Source organism: Canis aureus, chromosome 25 (assembly GCF_053574225.1).
Source record: "Canis aureus isolate CA01 chromosome 25, VMU_Caureus_v.1.0, whole genome shotgun sequence".
In the NCBI taxonomy this organism is placed as follows: domain Eukaryota; kingdom Metazoa; phylum Chordata; class Mammalia; order Carnivora; family Canidae; genus Canis; species Canis aureus.
In genome coordinates, this window is record NC_135635.1 from 18,886,712 (window position 1) to 18,910,276 (window position 23,565).

The 23,565-nt window shown below is 37.0% G+C and overlaps 1 protein-coding gene and 1 long non-coding RNA gene across 3 annotated transcripts in view; one reads left to right on the forward strand and one right to left on the reverse strand.

Moving 5' to 3' along the window:
- Positions 1-1,480: 1,480 nt before the first annotated feature.
- LOC144297038 (uncharacterized) lies at positions 1,481-13,936 on the reverse strand. Of its 2 annotated transcripts, none has more exons than XR_013364067.1 (3): positions 13,141-13,798; positions 11,033-11,199; positions 1,481-2,485 (listed from the first exon to the last, which is right to left on the reverse strand). It is a non-coding gene; the product is annotated as an uncharacterized LOC144297038 (long non-coding RNA). The 2 variants fall into 2 exon arrangements; XR_013364068.1 differs by lacking the exon at positions 1,481-2,485 and adding an exon at positions 6,136-8,493 and having other exon boundaries at positions 13,141-13,936.
- The window catches only part of ERGIC2 (ERGIC and golgi 2), a 45,166-nt gene continuing 35,095 nt past the window's right edge, over positions 13,495-23,565 (forward strand). Inside the window, exons 1-2 of the mRNA XM_077870586.1 lie at positions 13,495-13,654; positions 22,487-22,629. Of these exons, the coding sequence (XP_077726712.1) occupies positions 22,524-22,629 (106 nt within the window). The 5' untranslated portion in view covers positions 13,495-13,654; positions 22,487-22,523. The remainder of the gene's footprint in view (positions 13,655-22,486; positions 22,630-23,565) is intronic.

Here is a 23,565-nt window from a genome sequence, read left to right on the forward strand (position 1 = left end):
ATGAGAAACAGAGACAGAGAGGTAGAGACACAGGCAGAGGGAGAAGCAGGCTCCAGGCAGGAAGCCCAATGTGGGACTCGATCTCAGGTCTCCAGGATCATTCCCTGGGCTGAAGGCAGCACTAAACTGCTGAGCTACCCAGGCTGCCCAGGCAGATGCATTTTAAAAATGATCAGCAGATGAGAAACCGCCCCTATGCAGGGCATATGTTTCTATGTTTCTACTGTCCTAGGAAGATATGGTAATACTGGCACAAAGTGGTTACAAGTGAGATGATCCCTTGTGAGTAATTAATAGATAGTATCTTCTGAAAGCTTTACTTATTAAATTACAGGGTTAAAACAGGTACTATTCAGGTCAAATTAGTTATTTTTAGAGCCATCATTGAATGGAAACAATATAGATAATATCATTCCAATGGATTAAATGATATTTGCCCCCCCCCCTTTTTTTTTTTTTTTTGGTTTTAGGAGAGTTTGATTCTCTAATCTGTTTGCCAGAGAGAGATGATAAAATACATTTACATTCCAAATGTATGACTGCTGGATGGGGAATAACTGAACCATATCGTGAGTACATTCACTACCTCTTCCAAGATTAGAATCCAAACAAGTATTTGTGAAATCTGAGTATACTGTTTGCTCCTTTTCCATTTTTCTGTTTTTAATGGGAGTAAGTGTAGAAAAAAATCTTTTCCACAATGGATCTAAAGGTGTTACTACTTTGGTCTTAGGACATCATATTCATTAATACTAGTTAATTGATACTAGTTCACAGAGACTTGTAAAAACTTGTGCTGGAGAATATCTAGTGATTCTTTTTACCTAACAAATATTTGTATGTCTCACTTATATATAATTCCTCCCCAGTTGTACTGTGTGAATACACACACTTGGTTTCACAACAGTATAGGTACTGCTACTGTAAAAATCTCTTCTTAAAGATATGAGCCTATTTCCACAGATGTGAGGCATTTTTCTGAAATGATAGGCTGGTGTAAATGGTAAAGATGATGTGAAAATAGTGATAGACTCGTGACGCTGGTCTCATTTCCACCATATTCTATAACTGAATTAACACATTACAAATAACCAATAAAATTATCAGCAAGTCAGAATGCAACTTCAGTTGTCACCTCTAGTGTCAACACCAATGTGAAGTCAAGTCAAAAGAATAAGTACACCATGAAACCAATGGAATATAGACTTAACATGTAAAAAATGAAATGCATTGTTATTTTATCAACAACTGACTTGAGTGTAAACTTCCTTTTCCCTTCTATATAGTGATGTCCTTTTTCTATCTTCTTAGGACTGTACAAAAGAACCCACATAAAATGTCATTTGTTGTTCCAGTTGTAGAAGTCACCATGGAGTAATACTAGTATTTTACAAACCACCTAACAACATCACTATAGTGCCAAGAGGAGAGAATGGTTGGGATTTGACCCTCAGAATCTATTTTTGTTCTATCTTTTAAAAGCATTTGCCTAGGTTATGTGTTTTATTCTTTTTCTACTAGAAGACAGATTTTCTAAAACTGTGCAGGAGGTAGTGATGGTATCACTACCACTGATCAGCAGTACATCTTGTCGAAGCTACTGGGGACTGGATATTAAAAACACCAACATCTGTGGAGGGGCTGCAGGCTCATCCTCATGCATGGTAATTCAAGGATGCATTGATTAGTGTGGTTTTCTTCTCAGTGTGTCTATGAATGGGGTTTGCTGGCCATAAAGAGGTATAAATATATGGTAGTTTCAAAATGAAATGAAAAGCGAGAAGAATAAGTACATTGCTAAACTGATGTACTGTCATTGCTAATTTGATACTTGAAGTGAACGCAGTTCTCAAAAGGAATTGCTCATTCATTTGCTTGGTTGACTATGTGAAATTGATGATATTCAACTGTTTTTGACCTATAAAAATAATTTATTATGGCTCAGATTCACAGCTGAATCAGGCAGCTCAAAGAATCTACTTCTAGTGGCATTGAAAATATATTTTCATGTAACTCAAAACCACCATTTAGTCATTTATATTTAGTAGATGCTTGAAACTTTTTGCAAGGCACAGTCTGTTGCCAGCATTAAATGACTTTGTGTTAAATGTACCTTTTAGCCACTCTTTGAAAATATAGATTTTGATCTTATTCAGAGATCTGTAACATCCGCCAACTGCCTACTTCCCTCTGCTGTCGTGAGCAGAAATCAAAGATGAGGGAATGTCTTCCACACTGTCTGACCAGCTCTGCAGTGGAGGTTAGCATCAACCATGAATCATGAAACCAGGAGAACTTCTCTTTTTGCTGGTTGCAGGGAGATTCAGGAGGACCGCTGCAGTGTGCCCACGATGGACAGTACAAGCTCATCGGTATCGTGAGCTGGGGCAGCAGTAACTGCCATCCTGCTGCACCAACAGTCTTTGCCAGAATTTCTGCCTACAGGGGCTGGATCACATCTGTCACTGGAGGAGAAGCATGATCACTGAAAGAGTAGCATGGTGGAATTGTGTTTATACATGGGAAAGGAAATCCTTAACATACCTGAAAAATAGGTCTCTTTTCAGTGCTAAAAAGATTCAGTGTCACTTCCTCTGACCCTTGTCATTGAGGAGCTTGGTTTGGGTGGGTACATACATTTAACATTAAGCACTGAACACAGAAAGTGAATGTTGATTCATACCTCCTGGGAATTTATAATCTGAAATGTCATTAAATTCATATTTAGTGTAACCATGTATATGCCATTATTCAAATACCATCATATACACTGTTACTATTTTTTTCTAGTTTGGTAAACATTAGAAGATATGAAGTGAAATGTTATTCTTAATCTCACCCGGAATAGTGCCCTGAGTACACAGTCAGATAGGGAAGATCCCTCTAAGTTTCAGAGTTTCAATGAACAATGGACATTTAAGAAATGATTTCTCAGACTTATTACTTGATTTCTAAATTTTTAGATGAAATTTTAGGGTATCTCAATTGTTTACCAAACAGTTAATTCATCTGAACCTCAGTTAACCAATATGCTCATATTTCTAAGCTGTAGCCAAGAAGGGAGAAGGAACTAAGAAAGGCCCTCAACCCAGAAGATTAAATGCCAAAGTCCACCACAGAAATATATAATAGGGAATGAGTGATGGCCTGTAGAAACTACTTTTTTCTTTTTTTATGCATTTCCCCCCAAATTTAAGCATTTGGTTTCCAAGAGTACAGCATTCAGAGAGAGAGTATAGTTCAACTTTAGGTCAGCACCTCTATTACCTAATGAAAGAGCCATATAAAGAAGTAGGAAATATATACATATATGTTCTTTCTCTCTCTTTCTCTTTCTGTCATTCCTTTGTCCTCACCTCACACACTCTCTTTCCATCTCTGCTCTTTCTTGCCAATGCTACAAAGAGAAAGCATTATAAATGTCCTAGTATTTAGTAAAAACTCCTTCCATGAGTACTGGTCTAAACTGCCTGCATTGATTAAAATTATGCTTTTTGCCAGGGCCTCTGAATAAAATAGAATATGAGCTGTGCAATAGGGATTCTCTAATTCTCCTGTTAATCCATTTTGTACTATTTTTACTTTGTCTCCTGTTGAATTTTTCTCATCTTTTTTTATCAGGTTACATTAAAGGGGATTAAAAATGGGCTGTAGTGAAGTGTCAGGCCTGGCTAAAGCCTTTTTGCTTCATGGTGTGATTTGCTGGTGCTTAATTCTGGTGCTGCCACAACCCCCACTGTGACCTCCTAGGATGGTAACCAGGTGGTGATATTCCAGGGCCCTGTCAGGAAGGGGTGCAGGTTTAGCATTCCACATACCACCAAGAGAAGCTGCCTGGTTTTCCTACAGGCGTCAGAAACTATTTAGTGCTGTTTTCAGCTTCAGTTGGCAGTCATTTTTAAATTCTTCTATATTTAATCTTTTATCTATGGAATAGGATTGTTAGACTGTTTTACTTGCCCCACCTCTACAATTCATTGGAGGAGGGGCATTCATAGTCTTACTCTGACATTTTCAAGGGCTCTCCTGTTTGCATTGCAAGGTCAAGCCTTACATGTACCAGGTTGCGGTCAACTGTGTAAACTGATATATTAGGTAAGGGTGACACAGCCAAATTTAAAGGAATGAGAGACCTAATCACCTAAGTCTTCATGTATGTATTAAAAATATCCTTTTTTGGGACCCCTGGGTGGCTCAGTGGTTGAGCATCGATCCTGGGGTCCTGGAATTGAGTCCTCACGTCAGGCTCCCTGTGGGGAGCCTGCTTCTCCCTCTGCTTGTGTCTCTGCCTCTCTCTGTGCGTCTCTCATAAATAAATAAAATCTTTAAAAAATAATAATAACTAAAATAAAAAATATCCTTTTTGAGCACCTATGTGGCAAATGGAGGGAACCAGAAAGAAGTTGTTTCCTTCATCTTTAGAATCTCATGTTGGTGGAGAAGAGTGATACACAAATTATTCAACAAGCTGTAGGAGGTGTCAGCCTAGGAGACAACAGCCAGCACTTCCAGAACAGGTGAAGGTTTTACAGAAGATTTGAGCTCAAGTATTAGTTGATTTTTGTTTTGTTTTAGAATGTTCTACACCAATCTCCTATGTTAAAGAGATATCTATCGATCTGTTTTCCTATCAACAACTCCACATACTCTGAATTTCTCCTGTCATGTAGATTATTGGAAAATGTGCTCATTCTTCAGCCATAAGTTGGATTCCTTCATTTCCTCTAACCCCCACCACCTTGTTTCTTTCATATTTTTTTAAAAAAGATTTTATTTATTTGAGATAGCATGCATGAGCGAGCATGAGTGGGAGGAGGGGGCAGAGGGAGAGGGAGAAGCAGACTCCCCGCTGAGCAGGCCGCCCAAGGTGCAGCCTGGTCCCAGGGCACTGGGATCATGACCTGAACCCAAGGTAGCTGCTCTGCCAACTGAGCCCCCGAGGTGTTCCTCATATGATTTTCCATAATATAGTTCCAGCATGTCATGCATGTTCTTTGTCAATTCAAGGAAGTGTCAACAATTTAAGTCTAACAAGTATCTAATTCTCACCACTTTTTTTTTTTAAGATTTTATTTATTTATTCATGAAAGACACACACAGAGAGAGGCAGAGACACAGGCAGAGAGAGAAGCAGGCTCCATGCAGGGAGCCTGACGTGGGACTCGATCTGGGATCACAACCTCAGCCAAAGGTAGATGTTCAACCACTGAGCCACTCAGGCATCCCTAATTCTCACCAAAAATTAACAGCATTTGGCACTTATCCCGATTTCATCTTGGTCTCAACTGTCTCATCAGTAGAATATCACTCTCAATTTTCTATTCCCCATAGATATTTATAAAGAGTAATCAAATTGTCAAATAATGGCAACACAAAAAAACTGCTGGTACCAAGATATCTAAAAAACTCTTAAAAGGAGGCAGAATAAAGTGGGAGAACTGTAATGGGTGATGAAGCTATAGTAATTAAGACAATGATTACAGTATTACTGCAGAGATGAACTGACCAATGGAACAGAATACAAAAGCAAGAAGCAATGCCATTTTCCATTTTTTAAGTTGGCAAACAATTGCAACAGTGTGACAATATAAACATGATGAGAATGTGGAGTGGGGTGGAACTCTTCTCACTGCTAGTGCTGCTGGGGTATAATCAGGTACTCCAGCCTTAGAAGACTTAGATAGTAGCAGAAAAATTTAAGATGCCAGTGTCCTCTGAGTCTGTGGTTCTAACTAGGTATATGCCCTAGGGCATTGTCTTCATAGCTGCAATTAAATGTAAAATGTGGAGTGTGGGAAATGATATTTTTTCAAGCTCCTGGCATGATTCTAATTTGCAGTCAGGTTTGAGAGCAGTGCCTTAGAGAAAATGAGGCGACCATGACCACTGAACATGTACAAGAATGTTTATAGAGACGTTAATATCAGCAAAAGCTGGAATTCCACATGTCCCCATAGAAGCATGGATAATCAAAATGTACTATACTCACATAGCAGTAAAAAGTAGAAAACAGGGGGATCCCTGGATGGCTCAGCAATTTAGTGCCTGCCTTCGGCCCAGGGTGTGGTCCTGGGGTCCCGGGATCGAGTCCCACATCAGGCTCCCAGCATGGAGCCTGCTTCTCTCTTTGCCCGTGTCTCTGCGTCTCTCTCTCTCTCTCTCTCTCTCTGTGTGTGTGTGTCTCATGAATAAATAAATAAAATCTTTTAAAAAAAGTAGAAAACAGTCCATAGGCTCTTTAGGTGAATCTTAGAAGCAAGGATGAGCTTTAAAAAATTTCAGAAGATTAGGTACCATTATAAAGCTCAGAAACAAGCAAACTTAAACATTATTTTGCTTAGGCGTATATCATATATGATTTAAAAATGCAAGAGATGTAGCCCAACATTTAAAGTAGTGGGGAGGCTGTGGGATATTGTTGGAGGAACCACACACAAGTCATTTCAATGCTATTAATAATTTTCTAGTTAAGTTGGGTGATGGCTTCACAGATATGTATTATTTTGCTTCCTAATTTACTTATGCTTCTGTGTGCATGAAATACACCATATAAATATATTGAGAGGCCTTTTAAAAATTTTATTACTTTACTGAATATCCTTCCAGTGCTTTTATGCAAATAAATACAAATATAAATGTGTATTCTTATTTTCCCCCCTTATACAAAAATAGCATGTAAATTGTTCTAAATCTTACTTTCCCACTTGATCATATATGCTGGAGATCTTCCAATATCACTGTACTTTTTCTAAAAAAAATTATTGCTTTATAATTAACACACGGTTTTGTTAGTTTCAGATGTACAATATAATTATTCAACAATACTATACATTATTCAGTGTACTCTGAATCTGTTTTATCTCAGCCCCCACTTCCCCCTCACTCCACTTAAAGGCCTTTTTAATTACCCTAGCTCTTCAGAGTGACTTTTCCTTCTGTCCAGGTAATTAGAATGTTCCACACATATCTAGAACATTAAACCCTCGAATTTTTTTTGTGGTTCCCTTTGCCTAGAAAGCACAAATTGTCCTTGTGACTTGCATTTGCTGTTGCTGATGTCATTTGTAACAATCAGCGTATATGTTAATTTCTGCTTAGTTAATTAACACTGGCAGTTACCAGTTACACTTTCTACTGTCCATAATCTTCTAGGGAAAAAGGGCTTCAAATGTGTCTGAATATCTTCTAGATGCCAGACATTACCCAATATTTCCATTTAGTTCCTTTAATCATTAAAGCTAATCCTTATAAAAATGTTTTGAATGTAATATGAATAACCCCTGGGCACAGAGATTAAAAGTGTTAGTTCTGAAGCCAGACTTCTTGGGTTCAAATCCCAGCTCCATCATTAATTAGCATTGTTATACTTCCAATTCTTCATCTATAATGTGGAGGTAATAAAAGACACTTATTCATAAAGATATCCTATAGTTAAAGAAGTTCATAAATTTAGAACACTTAAAAAAGACTGGCTGGCTCCAAATACACTCTGAATTCATGTGACTATTATTTTGTTCATTTTCCTAAAATAAAGCTTTTAAAGAGGATTCCCCACCCCATGAATCCATTAATAATATTTTTTATAAGAATTGCTATTTGAGAACATAAGTACTTGTATATCTTTCCAATTCTTCTTTATGTTGTCACTTCTTTTTCAATTATTATCTTCCTAATTCCCAGAAGGATTTAATTGGGGAATGACAATCTCATTGTCAAGATATTAAGGTCACCTTAATATCTTCCTATGCCAACTACTTTACAAATATTAATTTAATTCTAACCACAATTGTCTAAGAAAGGCATTATCTTTTCCATTTTACCAATGAAGAGATTGAAGCAAGAGATGCCAAGTGTCTTGGTTCATATTAAACAGCTGGTTTCAGAGCAGAATCAGCACAGAGGTTTTTCTGATTACAGACCTTAATCACCACACCATGCTGACAAGTGTTTTCAGAAGATAATAGTAGTGCAAGTGTGGAGTTTGGACTAAGGAAATGAGACTGGAAGCAGGAAATATTGGAATTGGGCCAACTTCAAGCACACACTTGAACATTGAATGAAAATAAAATGAACAGAAATAAAAATAAGGTTTACATGTAATAAGGGAGGTTCTATTTTCAGAAAGGTTAAAAGTAGTATAAATTTCTTTGAATCTATTTTGAATTACTTGCCAGCTTCTGGTTAAAAAGCCTTTAGTACAGTAGCTTGAAGGAATTTGGATTTTATTCTCTTACCTAAATGAAGTCAGGCAGCTCTACAGTTATGAGAGCCTGGGCTTTTTTTTTTTTTTTTTTTGGCTTCCTCCTCCACCATCTCAAGTCATAAAATTGCTGCTGGGCTCAAGCATCACACCCACATTCCAAGCAGGGAAAAGAGACGAAAAGGCTTTCATAAAAGCCCTACTCAATGAGTTTTACTTATATATCTGGCTATCCCCCATGCCAAGTCTGGGAATGTAGTTCTTCATTTGGGTTATTGTCCAGGATTCTGGTACTAAAGGAGAGAAGAGTATTTAGGCAAACAGAAGTCTCTCCTACTCCCTAATTATTATACATTGCTTTTAATTTTTCTTTGTCACTTTTTAAAGAAATAAATGTAGAAGAAGCAGTGCTAATGAAAAAAAAATGTATACTGTGGTTGCAGGGATCTGAGTGGCTTTAAGCTTGTCATCAGGAATATTTAAAGCAAACTTTGCCATGGGGACCTTTCTACTGGACTTAAGTATGCTTGTGACAGAACAGCTGTATTTTCTCAAAGGATGATCCAAGAGAGCAAGGAGAAAGCCACACTGACCATTATGGCCTTGCTAGCACAACTAAACTTTACCACAATTAAGACTTTCAATTTCTCCCTGACAAATCTTATAGTCGAACCGAATCAAGCCTACTTGTTCTGTGTTTGGACAAAAAGAAAAATATGGGAATAGTACTAATCTATTAGTACTATTAGTACTAGTACCCTGCAGGCCTCATATTTTTCTACCTTTTGCCTCTGAATCAAAGACTGTATTGGATTCCTATGTGTTCCTTCAACATAGACCCGGCTTTTGGTAGACATGATAATGGCTTCTCCTAACTCCAGGCTCAGCGATCCCCATCACTACTATTATGGGAGTGCCAAGGTGGACTCAATATGTTATGGAACATTACCCTTACAGAATGGAAGGGATATCAAAGCAGCAGCCCCAATCTGTGTAAAGACTTAGATCTTAACTGAGGTTCCCCAAAACCTGACTACCTTCCATTAGAGGAAAACCAACTTCTGACCAAGTTTATTTCTTCAGAGCCTAGTTCAGGAGAAAGCGTGTGTAGGGCAAGGGGGAATGCTGGGGTGTTCCACTGGCTTCTTTCCTTCTGAGACCCAGACAGAGAGGAGGGGACCTTACTACTTTGGCTCAACTATCCTCCACTTAGAAAAACAAGTGTAAAAAAAAAAAAAAAAAAGAAAAGAAAAGAAAAACAAATGTAATAAATAAAAGTATTTGTCAAGTTAGGTCCTTTTGAACAGTAATAGTAAGGTATATATTCATAATTCTTAGTCAAAGCATCTGAATCCTGGCCATATATTATTTATATATTTAATTGTTTATGTATTTTTACATGATATAAAAATCACCTGTAGGGATATAGCTCATACATGGGACGGAAATTATTTCATCTTTTTAGCTCAACATCCATGTTAGATAATCATATCAGAAAATGGAAAAATACCTTCTGCTCCATTCATTTGAAAGTTGATTTTTTCCTCTCATAGCATCCTGTTTTTTTTTTTAATGTAATGATGACAGTCTGCCATCATCATAAAAATTATGCAAAGACACATACAAATGTACTTTCTCCTAGACATTACCTTATAAGTTTCACCTGGTTTTTGAATTTACAAATATTAACATAGGTGAAAATGAGGTAGTGATTGCTACATGGATTATCAGCTGTTTGGTCTGGGAGGCTACATTTGTGTCTTTAGAGGCCAGCACAGTGTTTGAAAGAAGTTTGACTTTCAAAGCTTTTGGATAAGACACAAATGCTATTTGCCTGATCCCTGAAGGCATTTGAGTTTGATAGGCAATAAAGCTTGCAGACATTTCTGTTTGTGTCATGTTATTGAAATCAAAATTTGACTACAATATATGAGTTAAATATGCTGCCTCTTTTTAATTAATATACTGCAGTAAAGTAATTATAATGCTATGTCCTAGGCACTTATATAAAGAATTTCATCCACTTTTAGCATGAAATTAGTAATGTGTTTAAAGGTCTTAAGAAATATAAAAGAGCTACAACTTATTTAAAAATATTGACAGTTCACAAAAATAGCTAATCAAATAGATGAGACAATACACCTATGATGCAAAGATAAAAAATATTAGTGAAAGAATATTTGGAAATGAAAAGTAAAACACCAGATTCAATTGTTGTAACCAATGTGGAGAAAGATAAAAAAATATATATTTCAGCTAGATATTTTTGTGTTGAAATTTATGGGAGACTATATAATAAAACATGTTGAATACACATAAAACATTATTAATAACTATTAAATAGTTTACTAATAACTATTAATATGATAATGTATTAATAACTATTAAGAAAAATGGCCAGTCACAGTTATATATTTGTTTTGGGGTTTATTATTTGGTACCTGTCTATGCCAATGTAGTACAAATTCCATGATGGCAAGGTTGTCTACTTTGTCACGAGGTCATATTCTGTACTTAACACACCACTTGTGATATAGAAAGTACTCAATGAATGTTGGTTACATGAATGGCCATGTCACAGGTTCAGCTGAGTAATCTGTGGTCCCTTTGATCCATTATTAGTCATACTGAAATACTGCACAATGCTTTATAGATATTGATGGTAACTCTACTGAAACAGAGACATTAAGTGGCAAATAGTGCCACTGTACACAGACTTTATCCGTTAGCTAATGTACAAAATCTAAACTTGGCACATGGAAAGTGATTTCAGATTTTTAAGTCCCAACTTGACAGATGAAAAAATTATTTAAGATGCAAAGCACGAGGTACCTGAGTGGCTCAGTTGGTTAAGCGACTGTCTCTTGTTTCAGCTCTGGTCATGATTCTCAGGGTTGTAAGATGGAGGCCTATAATGGGCGCTATGCTGGACAAGGAGCCTGCTTGGGATTCTCTCTCCCCCTTCTCTCTGCCCCTCCTCTCCAGTTCATGTGTGCACTCTTCGTTAGAGAGAGAGAGAGAGAGAGAGGGAGAATGTAAAGCACAATGTTTAAAGTAAATACAAAATTTGAGTAAAATGTTCATAATTATAATTGAAGCAAGTAAAAATGAAGGCCTAGTGTATAGCATAAAAATAGAATAGTTTTATAAAAGGAACTGTGGTCATAAGGATTAGTAGCTAGTGAGAAGAAGGAGGAGATACAGAGATTCTAGCCTGATTGAATCTGAGTTTATTGGTGCCTTTGACTTTCCTAGGCATAGAAGAGAAGAAATATATTTGGGGATAAATGATAAGATCCACTTGGGAATACATTGAGTTTGAGATGTTTATGGGGCATTCATACAGCAAAATATATATATTTATTTATATTATATATCTTATATATCATATATATATAGTATAAACATTTACCTTAATTTTGCTAACTTGCTAAAACTTTTACTCAATCTATAAGGAAAAAAAAACAGTATGAAAATACCTTTTGAGCATCTGTGTAAAATACAGGTTGTTTAGCACCAGTTTAAATTCCAATTTAAAACCTATCTCCTGATTCTCTTTTGCAGGTAATATATAATGGAATGTATTTTTTTTTTCCCCTTTGGAAGCAAACTGTTTTCCAGATATAATAACCTGCCACCAACATAGGACTAAGTATTCAGTCCTCTTTAAAGTTAGGCTGAGTTTCAATCTTCAGGGGAAATTAATTTTGTCTTCATTTGGTAGCTTGGAAGACGGTGAGTTGTTTTTTTAAATAAGCAGGATCAAATTAGTCAGTTTTGCAATACTGGGATATCCAACTTTTATTACCCTGAAAGTAGATTACTTTGGAGACCAGTGATCAGGTGTTAAGTGAACAACAGTCAGCTTCCATCAAAGCAAGAGCCCGTATGATCTTAGACCCACAAAGAAGGAAGGGCTGCTGGTACCTTTGTGGCTAAGGTAAAGAAGCACTTTAGATATTTATTAACTCACCTAGTGCTCATAACAATCGTATGAGATATTATCTTGCCATTTTGCAGGTGAGGAAGCAGGATGAAACAATGTACCCAAGGTCACATGCTAGTAAATGGTTGAATTGGAATTTTCACCCAGGAAATTCTAGCCCCATTGTCTACCCTCTTACCCACTACAATAAACTTCTTCAATATGTGAAGGGGTACTAACCCTGACATGAAAAGTCTGGAAATGAAATTGAATCAGTGAAAACATTTAATCTGCTTTAATTTTCTGGGATAGTTTCAATCTAGTGAAATTTCATATTTCAAAAAATGTTAATTCACTAAAATGGTGTGACTTGTTCCTTCGAAGGGCAGTTTAGTAACATGGTCAAGATTTCTCCGCCTCTCCCAGCTGACTATGGGTAAATCATTTAATTGCTACTTGACTCAATTTTTGTATTTATTGGTAAATAATGGTTTGCCAATAATCTTTAAAAAGAGAGAGAGAGAAATAAAGAATGTAAAGCACAATGCTCAATGCAAATACAAAATTTGAGTAAAATGTTCATAATTATAATTGAAGCAAGTAAAAATGAAGGCCTAGTGTATAGCTTGTGTCTATACTTGTATATACTTGTGTATAGCTAGTGTATATACTTGTAAGGATTAAATAAGATGAGGCAAGTAAAACTTTAATACTTAGTGGAAAAACAAACAGTGCTTATTGTATAAACATCACTTACTATGTCTTTGTAAGAATTTTTTGGCCAATAAATCAAAATTAAAATCTCAATGACTGGAAAATCTGATGACAGCTGGGCTCACTCTGGAGCAGTTTCCATTTACCCTCTTTCCAAATTCCCCTTTATTACCTTTTATGCTACAAAGTGCTAGGTCAAGATAAAGTATCAATTTTCTTTCCCAACAAATATTTACGTGCACACCAGGTATTGGCGATTATAGGGGTGAGTTAGACGGATGTGACTTCTTAGGGAGCTTACCATCTGGAAGTCAAGAGAAACCTTGAACGAATAATTAAAAGCATTACGTATGTCTGGAAAAGGAAGTTTAAATGTTCTTGACGGGAGAAAATAAGGAGGCAAAAACAGAAGGCAGATTGGAGATGGGATACGTTATTAGGGTCGCAAGGGACAAACCCTGCTCCCAAGACCCCATTAGCAACGACGTACGACGTGAGGCGTTGGGATCCGTTCGGTGGTCTCCAAGCAGCGGTCGGAAGGTGACCCATTCCTTCTTGGCCACGTGGTTACACCTGTAAAACGTGTCTCACCCAAGGTTCTGTTTGGCCACACCCCCTTTCACCTTAGCCACGCCTCCTGATTCACAAAGCCCTTCGTAGGCAGCGCGCATATCGCGAGAACTCTACATTGTCTCCCAGCTGACGTTCGCGGCGCTGGTTGTCGCTTTGGTTCTCGCGATATTTTCGGGTAAACGGGAGCCCGGGCGACCCGGGCTTCTGTGAAACATGGCGGTCGGCTGATGCCGTAACACAAGGTAAAATACTGAAACCCCGCCGGGTGCTGTCCTCCCGCTGGTTCCAAGGCTGTGCAGGGCGTGAGTGTGGTGAAGGGGGCTGAGAATCTGTCATGGGACGTGCTCCCTGTCTTTATCATTCTCCTAGGGGAGAGGGCCGGGCTGGGGAGCCGCTCCACCTCCCCCGGGGGCGTTACTGGCAGGACCCTGGGCAGCGCTGCGCCCGGGAGCGCCCCTCCGCGCAGGCCGGGGTCTCCGCCCTGTCTTGCAACTTGGAGGAGTTGAAGTGGTTCCCTGAGAGCTGCTGGCGCTGACCCATCGCTGCTCCCGGTGTCCGGTGCCCCGGGGGCTCCCCTGGTACCCGTGTTGTGAAGACCACCTGGATCTCGTCCGCATCCTCCGGGGGGTTTGGCTCCCGTCCCCCCCCCCCCCCCCCCCATTCAGACAAACACCAAATTCTTGGCAGCAAGTTGCTCTCTTTAAGAAAGACCGAGGTCTTGGCCTCGCCTGGAAAGAGTTTTCGCACGCCGCTTGGGGAAACGAGAGAGGGGCAGGGCTGGCGAGATGCTGTAGGAGAGACCGGTCTGCCTGTCACTACTTTTCGTAAAGCCTCGAGGGTTCAGAGACCTTCGGAAGGTAACTTGTCACTTCGTGGTAGGTAATACCCTTGGGTATAGGTGATCAAGAGTTGATAGGGCATTGTTCTGAGAAAACATGTTTAAGTAACTTTTATATTTAGGATTTAGTACCCTGGAGACTTACTTAACGCAAACTTAACAAAATATCGGCTACAATGTTGCGAGATTGGCTTTCGGAAACAGTTAAAGATACATTTAAAAGCAAGATTTATTCATTTGTTTGAAGCTGTGTTTTAAGTGATTGCCTAGCCTGATACATTAAACTCTGATGTATATTTCAATGTATCATTAAAAGAACGAGTGGGGGCTTGTTCACTGAAGAGTTCAGGGGTGTGCTTGTTTTGTTTATCGATATCTTTGAATTGATGCAATTATCCGGTTCTCCTAGTGGAAACACATAAAAAAAAAAAAAAGTCATGGTTTTGGGGAAAGGGGGAGGAGAGGAGTTTTGTTTTTGATGATAAACTTTAGTACACAACCGAGTTGCAATGGCTTGAAGGTATAGATTATAAAAAGGTATCAAGCTTGAAAGATCTCTCAGAAGAAATCAGGCTTAGTCCGGAAAATTAAAAAAAAAAAAGTTATAAAAAATATATAAATTTATTTTCTTTAGGGGTTAATGGTTTATTTTTATTTTTTATTTTTTAAAATATTTTATTTATTTATTCATGAGAGTCACAGAGAGAGAGAGAGAAAAAGGCAGAGACACAGGCAGAGGGAGAAGCAGGCTCCATGCAGGGAGCCCGACATGGGATTCGATCCCGGGTCTCCAGGATCACGCCCTGGGCCAAAGGCAGGCGCCAAACCGCTGAGCCACCCAGGGATCCCCGGGGTTAATGGTTTAATTGGAAGAAATAGTGAAACTTACTATTTTTTTTTTCTTAAAAGATTTTATTTATTCGAGAGAGAGAGAGAGGCAGAGACATAGGCAGAGGGAGAAGCAGGCTCCCTGTGGGGATCCCGATGCGGGACTCGATCCCAGGACCCCAGGATCACGGCCTGAGCCAAAGGCGGATGCTCAACCACGGAGCCATCCAGGGGCCCCAGTGAAACTTACTTTTAATGGGAGTTATGTTTAGGCAGTCTGCCAGCTAACCATCCTATTTAACTGTTTTTCAGGATATATTCTGATTCTGCCTTTTAGAGTCATGCTGGGCTAATTAACCTCTTGGTGTCTTAGTTTCCTTATCTTCAAAATGGGAATAATGATAATAACATCTAATTCATAAGGTAGTAGATGATGATTGAGTTAACACATGCAAAAACACTTAGAACAATGCCTATCATACAGTTAGCATGCATTAAATATTATCTCTTGTTATTTTAAAATTATTTCCTAACTTCTGTAGTTACAAGATGTTGCCTTGGTACTTAGTCAAATACAGGCTGAAGAAGACACTTTTAAAAATAATTTCTTTTTGATCTCAAAAGTGATTAAATACTCTTCCTTTATATGGCTAATATATCTTTATTATTATTATTATTATTATTATTTTTTATTTATTAGTCACAGAGAGAGAGAGAGAGGCAGAGACATAGGCAGAGGGAGAAGCAGGCTCCATGCACCGGGAGCCCGATGTGGGATTCGATCCCGGGTCTCCAGGATCGCGCCCTGGGCCAAAGGCAGGCACCAAACCGCTGCGCCACCCAGGGATCCCGGTTAATATATCTTTAAACTCCATCTTCCAATGGCTTGCTTTCTTAAGCTGTTATCCTCTCAATTACTAAAAGGCACAAATTTCTCCTTTCTACTACTCCATACAATCTTATTATAGTCTAGGTCAGTTCTGCTCTAGGAGCCTTGTTAACCCATTCTCCTTGCATTTGGAGACATTCTATTATAAATGCATTTCATGTGTCCCTGACCTTTTCCACTTCAATTTTGTACAATTCTATTGAATAGTTAGTACAGTCAAGCTGTTATTTGAGGAGGATTATATTTGTGCCGATAGGCACTTCCAAAATTGTGTTGCCGTCACTCCACAGCCTCTCAGCTTTTCTATCAATTCCTATCATCCTCAGTCTATTCATGATATTATTAACTAATGTCAGGTACTATCCCACTTTCCTTAAAGACTTTCAAATATCTTACAAATCTTGGCATTTCTTTTGAGAATGAGAAATGTTTACCAAATGATTCACTTTTACCTTTGTTAGAAACTGTGAGGTAGCCATTATACCTCCCTCCCCCCCCTTTAAAGTAAAATATAACAGAGGATTCTATAATGTTGAGGATCTTTCCAAATTTGTCATATAGGTAGTAAGTGACTAGATATTAACCTAGGGTTTTGTTTTGTTTTTTTGATCACAAAACTCATATTTATACCATCTTACTCAGCTTCCAAGTATACCTTAAAAAAAAAATCACTTAGAAGGTTATAAACATTTATTTGAATTATGTTGGGGTAAACAGTTTTAAAAACAACATGAAGTCTTGTAAAAAGTCTAAGATTTAAAGTGAAAAGAGTAAGTACTTTTGGGGGTATATCTAGTATTTGTCAAGTGAACTAAGTTATCTTTCATCATAAAATTTTAAAGTATTCTAATGCAATATAATCAAGTAATTTCAAGTTACGGATAAATTTTTGTTTTGCTTTTTGTTTCTGAAGTTCATTGATGGCCTGGATAATACCTGTTCTGTGTCCTTTCTCATTCTTATTAATGGCTTGTGTGAGTTTCATAGGGTTGCTATAACAAATTACCATCAACTGGATGACTTAAAAACATCAACATGTATTCTCTCACAGTTCTGGAGGCTTGCAGGCTGAAATCAAGATGTTGGCAGAGCCATGTACCTCTAATGGTTCTAGGAAAGAATCCTTCCTTGTCTCTTGTAGCATCTGAGTAATCCCTGGCTCTCCTTGGTCTGTAGATGCATACCTGTATCTCTACTTCTATCTTCACATGGCATTTTCTCCTGGTTGTGTGTCTTCACATGGCCTTCTTATAAGAACATCAGTCACTGGATTTAGGGCTACCCTAATATCCAGTATGATCTCATCTTAACTAATTACATCTTCAAAGACCCAAATATTTCCAAATAAGGCCCATTCACAGATACCAGGATTAAGACCTCATTGATCCTTTTAAGGGACACACTTCAGACCACAACATGGTCATATGTATTAATTAAATATTTCTTATATTGCCAAATATACATTAAAAATAGAAGTTAGTTCATAAAATGTGGATAGCAGGAGTAAAAATGTTTCCCCATTTTTGTTTGGAGAAGTAGTTAAACTTAAGCAGACTAAAAAGGTGCCACAAATTCTGTGTTTTAATTTGTCAAAGCATCTGATAATCTCATTATATTTAAATGGATGCAGTGAGGAAATACGGGCTGTATGATATTACTTAGATTGAGTGTTGATAATGTGTATCTGTGTTCCAGCATGAAAGGTGGTTTCTTGTTTCTTGGGCAGTTTTTCAAAGCATTGTCTTAGTCTCAACTGTTATCAGTGACTTCCTGGACTTTTGTTTGTTTTAATTCTTAATAATACACATGACAATTTTGGGGAGAAATTGAAGAAAACAGCTATATTTCTGGAGATTCAGAAAGTATGAAGGGCAGCACCAACCACTGGACAAAGGAATCAAATGCATTGGCTCCTAAATTTTTAGATTTTGTGGAAGTACACAAAATAAGCGGCGGGGGTGGGGTGGGGTGGGTAGGTGGGCAGCGCTGGATTTGAGGACTGATGTAGAATTGCAGTTTTTATTTTTTATTTTTTTAAAAAGATTTTATTTATTTATTCATGAGAGACACAGGGAGAGAGAGGCAGAGACACAGGCAGAGGGAGAAGCAGGCTCCATGCAAGGAGCCTGATGTGGGACTCGATCCTGGGTCTCCAGGATCACGCCCTGGGCCAAAGGCAGGTGCTAAACCGCTGAGCCACCTAGGGATCCCAGAATTGCAGTTTTTAATCCAAAAATCAAAACAAACAAAATCTGGTTATTTACTTTTATCATTTCATAAAAGAAAGGACACACATTTTGACACACATAAATAAAGGCAGGAAATAGTCTCAGATACAAGATAAGTTTCCTATATTGTTCTTGGTTTTTAAATTAAGGTTCAGAAAAGAAAAGTTTATAGGAGAATGGCACTGACTTCTGGAAACTAGTGATCTAGGGTATTTCTTCTTTTTAAAAATTTATTTGAGAGAAAAAGAGAGCACAAGTTGAGAGGGGGGGTGGAGGAGCAGAGCAGAAAGGGAGAGAAAGAATCTCAAGCAGACTCCTTGCTGAGCATAGAGCCCAGTGCGGGGCTCCATCTCACAAAGCTGAGATCATGACCTGAGCGGAAACCAACAGTTGGATGCTTAACCAACTGAGCCACCCAGGTGCTCAGATCTAGGATATTTCTAAATACATTTTTAAAAATGGCTGACCAAGCATATAAAGTGGGAATGGGAACAGTGGAACTGGACAACTGGGCGAGGTCAGAGGGATTGGATACAAAGGGAAAATAAAGAACAAATTCTATCCTGGTTAGGAAATTAAAGAGCTGGAAGGATAATTGGTTCTGCTCAGAGAGGAAAATTACTATTTTAGATTTTAGAGATGAAACAGTTTTAAAAGTTAAGAGGAGCCAAAACATGATCTTGTGTGTGGCTTTGCATAGATGGAAGTCACTGGCATAGAAAATCTGTTACACTTGCATGGTAAAAGTGTTATCATTGTGAATGAATGCCATAGGATGAGTGTCATAGGGTTGTGACTTGCAAAGCATTGTGATGGAATGGGAAAGAAGAGAAGCATATTGAATAATCCAGGTGCTAGAGTCATTAAGGAAATTTTAAATATATCCAGGTGTTAATAGAAGATGATCACAAGTACTGAAGTATCAGTGTACATGGTGATTTGGAGCATGGATTTGGGATTCAATCCAGGTTCTATCACTTGCTGTGTGGTCCTGCAAAAATTACTTGACTGTTCTGTGCCTCATTTTCCTTTTCTATAAATGAGAATAAAATAGTATCTGTTTCAGAGTCATAGAGGATTCAATGAATAAATATGTAAAATGCTTTAGGAAATACTTAATACATAGTATGAAAGCTCTAATTCTGTGTAGTTTATGTGTTTATTATTATTAGAAGTAGATTTGGAATGGGAAGAGATGGTTGAGAAATCATAATAAAACATGTGCTGCTTTACCTGATGAGTCTCAAAAATGGAGTAAGGATTTGAAGGGAATTACCACCAGGAAAATGTCAAGTTTCTGAAGAGAGCAGGTAAAAGGATACTTTTAGAAATACTAGAAGTTATTAGATAACTTGTTCATATCAAAAAAGTGGCTCTATAGAGTGGCAAGTATTGGAGATGGAGTGGATTTCTTGGGTGTTAAGTTAGTGCTGATCTAACAGGAATGGGTCAGGAGTGGCAGTGTGGCAAAGTGCTCTATTCTAGAAGAGTAATTGTGAAAAATAAGAATGGAAGATGCTAGATAGAAGCTGGGAAGCAACCAAGTGGAAGGAGTGCTGAATAAGCTGTATGAATTGTTAGAAGGTTTGTAAAATTTACAATTTAAAATAAAGCATTTATAAAGCTTATAAAAATAAAGTTTAGGAGTAAAATTCAGTTTTATTCATTTACTCAGCAATGCTATCTATACTTATGTGTCAGCCACTGTTCTGAGTACTAGGACTACTAGAATGAAAAAAAAAAAAACCAAAAATTCTCCTTGTGGATCTTATTTTTTTATATATTTAGTTACATAACTGTTTTAATTAGAACGTTGTGCTGTCATGGGTATTTCTAGAGAAATTTCCTTCCTTCCGTCTTCCCTCCCTTCCTCCCTTCCATCCTTCTATTTTTCCCTTAGTATTTATTGAATGTCTCTGTGCCATGTGTTGGAGATATGCAGGTCAATTAGATAGATTCCTGCTCTAACATTATACTGGAGAAGTTAAAAAAGTGATTGATTCTGAATTGTCTTTGGAATGACCCAATGAAGATATCATAGAAAGAAAAATACATATATGTCTGCGAGAGATTTGTACTGGGAATAAAGATTTGAGAGGAAATAGCATGTAGATGAAAATTGTAGGAGTGGGAGATCACTGGGAGAAAATGGCATTGGGAGGGAGCACTTAGTGCAGAATCTGAAAGGAAGAATCTGCACAGTAAGCAAAAGAAGGTCTTTGAAATAAATGAAAATCAGAAGTGTGGTATCACTTAAGCCAAGGTAAGATGCTATTTTAAGAAATCATAAGCTGTTTTTTTTCAGAGACAGAATTAAACACTACAAAACAAAAAGTGTCCATAGGATTTTGTACTAAAAAAGTTGTTAATGACCTAGCTTAGAGCAAATTTAGCTAAGAGGTGAGCATGTAGTGAGGAAGTAGTCATAGTGTACAAATGGGGACTATTCTTTTTTTTTTTTTTAAAGTAAAATCTACCCCCAACATGGGCCTCAAACTCACCACCCTGAGATGGAGCCACAAGCTGTATTGACTGAGTCAGCCAAGTGTCTGAAGAATTCATTCTTTTAAGTTTGGCTTCTAGATAAGCAGCCAGGGATCTATAGTTGGAGTTGGACTTGATCTTAAATGTAAAGCTTTGTTCTAAAGATAAGAGGTTTGGGCATATTTAGTATTTAATTCCAATAAGAATGAGTAGAACTTGAAAGATTGAAGAATGATCAGTCTTGGTGTACTTACCAGGTACAGAAAAGAAATTTGATTACTCTGAGTTGAACGAACTTAGGCAGCACAGCCTATGCCTATAAACACTCAGAAGCTTAATTTACAAATGAGAATACTAGTTTTATAATTGTCATGGGGGAAAAAAAAAATAATTGTCATGGGGATCAGAAACTCAGCTGTCATCTGCATGTCTCATTTTTCCTTAAGAAAAACATACATATGAGAAGCAAAAGTTTAATCTGAAGGCCATGTTGTGCATATGGAACAGGAAGTAGAAGTTAGTTGGACATTTTTAATGGCAAATGAAATCAACATAATAAGGCACCCAGTTTCACTTTAGAACAGTAGCCCCCTTACGGATTAATAGTACCCCTGGTTAGGGACTGGTCTCTTGGGTGTTCATGATCACTGCCAGTTTTTATTTCTCTGACTCTTTTTTGTTCACAAATGCCTTCTATGGCCTATTCTTTCCATATTAATCCTACCCATTAGATTTCAGATAAGTCATTGGACTTTCTTCTAGAGACATTCTTTTTCTTTTAGTGATTTTTGCAACCATTTGATTTATTTTATTGGGTGTTGATTTTATTAATACCACTTTGATTTCTGGTAATGCTTTATAGTATCACCTATAGCATTATTTATATAAACCAGTCTTAGATTATACAAAAATTTGAGAATTCAGTTATTTTTATGGTTTTGTAACCAATTTTAGATATAGTTGTCATACTGATTTTAAAAAAAAGAATACCAAGCAGTTTTTAAATAATGTTTTTATTGTAAAAATAGATAATTTGGAAAATCCAAAATTTTGTTTGACAGTTAAAATCCTCCCATTCTCTACTTCTAACATTTTTGCATATAGACTTTGAATCAGTTTTTTGTATATCTTTCCTTTTGTTTTCCATAAAACTGGACTTATGCAACCTTCTACTCTTTTACTAATTATTATGAGTATTTTCCTATGTCATTAAATGTTTTCTTTTGTAAGATTTTCAATGTTTACATACATTCAGAGCTTTTAATTCACCATAGTTTGTGTATTGCCTACCCAGCATTTGTTTCTACACTATTTAAAATTAACAATATGAGAATTATCCTCATACTGAGAATTATCCTCATAAAGTTTTGGTGACAACCAGATTATTACCTTGGGATATATTCCTAAAAAGAGAATTTACTTAGTCAGAAGAGGAGTGGTGAATATTTATATTCTTGCAAGAGATTAGCATACCTCATTTATTTCATTGTCATCTATTAGTGGGAATGTGTTATTTTCATATTTGCTAATTTAATAGAAGAAAAATTATTTGTGTATTTAAATATTATAAGTGTGAATTGCTTTTTATTTTTTTGCTATTTTATATGTTTTTTTTTTGTATAAATTGCCTTTGTGTTTTTTGTCAGGGTGGGATGGAGAAAGGAGAAGTGCAGATAAGTATACACTTTTTCCTCAAGAAGGAATGAAAGTATTAAGTTGTTCCAATAACATTTGCCAGTTATCTAAAATTAAAAGATATCTTTGTATTGTTTTTAGAGTATTCATTTATTCATAATTTATTCCTTAGCATGACTATATGAAAGAAAAAGAAGGTTTTCCTGAAGATGAGGCGACTGAATCGGAAAAAAACCTTAAGTTTGGTGAAAGAGTTGGATGCCTTTCCAAAGGTTCCTGACAGCTATGTAGAGACTTCAGCCAGTGGGGGTACAGGTGAGTATCAGCTCCAGTTCAAATTCCTTCACTGAGTGCAGCTTCTCAGGGAGCCAGTCAACAACATAAAGAAATGTAGCCATGAAGAACTCATCAATGAATTGAATAATAACTTTGTGACTGGTCTGTCCTCATGTCACACTATTTGCCTTAATTTTATTTTCATATATATTCTCTTTGGCATCTAACCCAGTGCAGTCTATGCATTTAGCAGTGTTTATTAAAACATTACTGAACAAGTTAATCTAATTTTACTGCTTTGGTGCTCTTGAGTTATGTATAATTATAAATAGAATTGAACTTGGAAGAAGATATTTCATGACTTTGGTCCTATTTTGGTTAAGAATAAATCAATTTAGACATTCTAATAGAAATTCTTAAATTTCACATTACTGGAGAGAGACAGCATTGAGGTAATAGTTAAGAGTTCAGACTCTGGAACCAGACTCTGAATTTAAATCCAACCTCTAACCATTCCTAACCACTTAAGGAAGTTTTTTAATCCATCTATGCTTTAGTTTCTTCTTCCATGAAATGGGTATAATATCAATATCTGGTGAGGTTATTTTAGTGATTAAGTAAGTTAATATTTTAAAAATGCTTAATGCAGTACCTGGTACAAATAAAAGTTTTCATTAAATAAAATATGAAATATATAAGAAAAGTATATGCCTATAATAGTATTTACTGTATTTCTTTCCCCATGAAGAGCTAATAGAATATTTCACATAAGATTGACATTTCATTTGGTAAAATGTGTAAAGTTGCTTACTATTTCTGATCTGTGATTTTTGGCAATGAAAATAGTGCAAGTTCTTGTTGCACAATCCACTTTAAGTGTATTTTGTCATAGTATAAGATAGTTCTTTTAGTGAGATCTTCTATTTGCTTTCATAAATGAGGTGATGTATTTGGGAGATTCCAAAGTAGATGAGG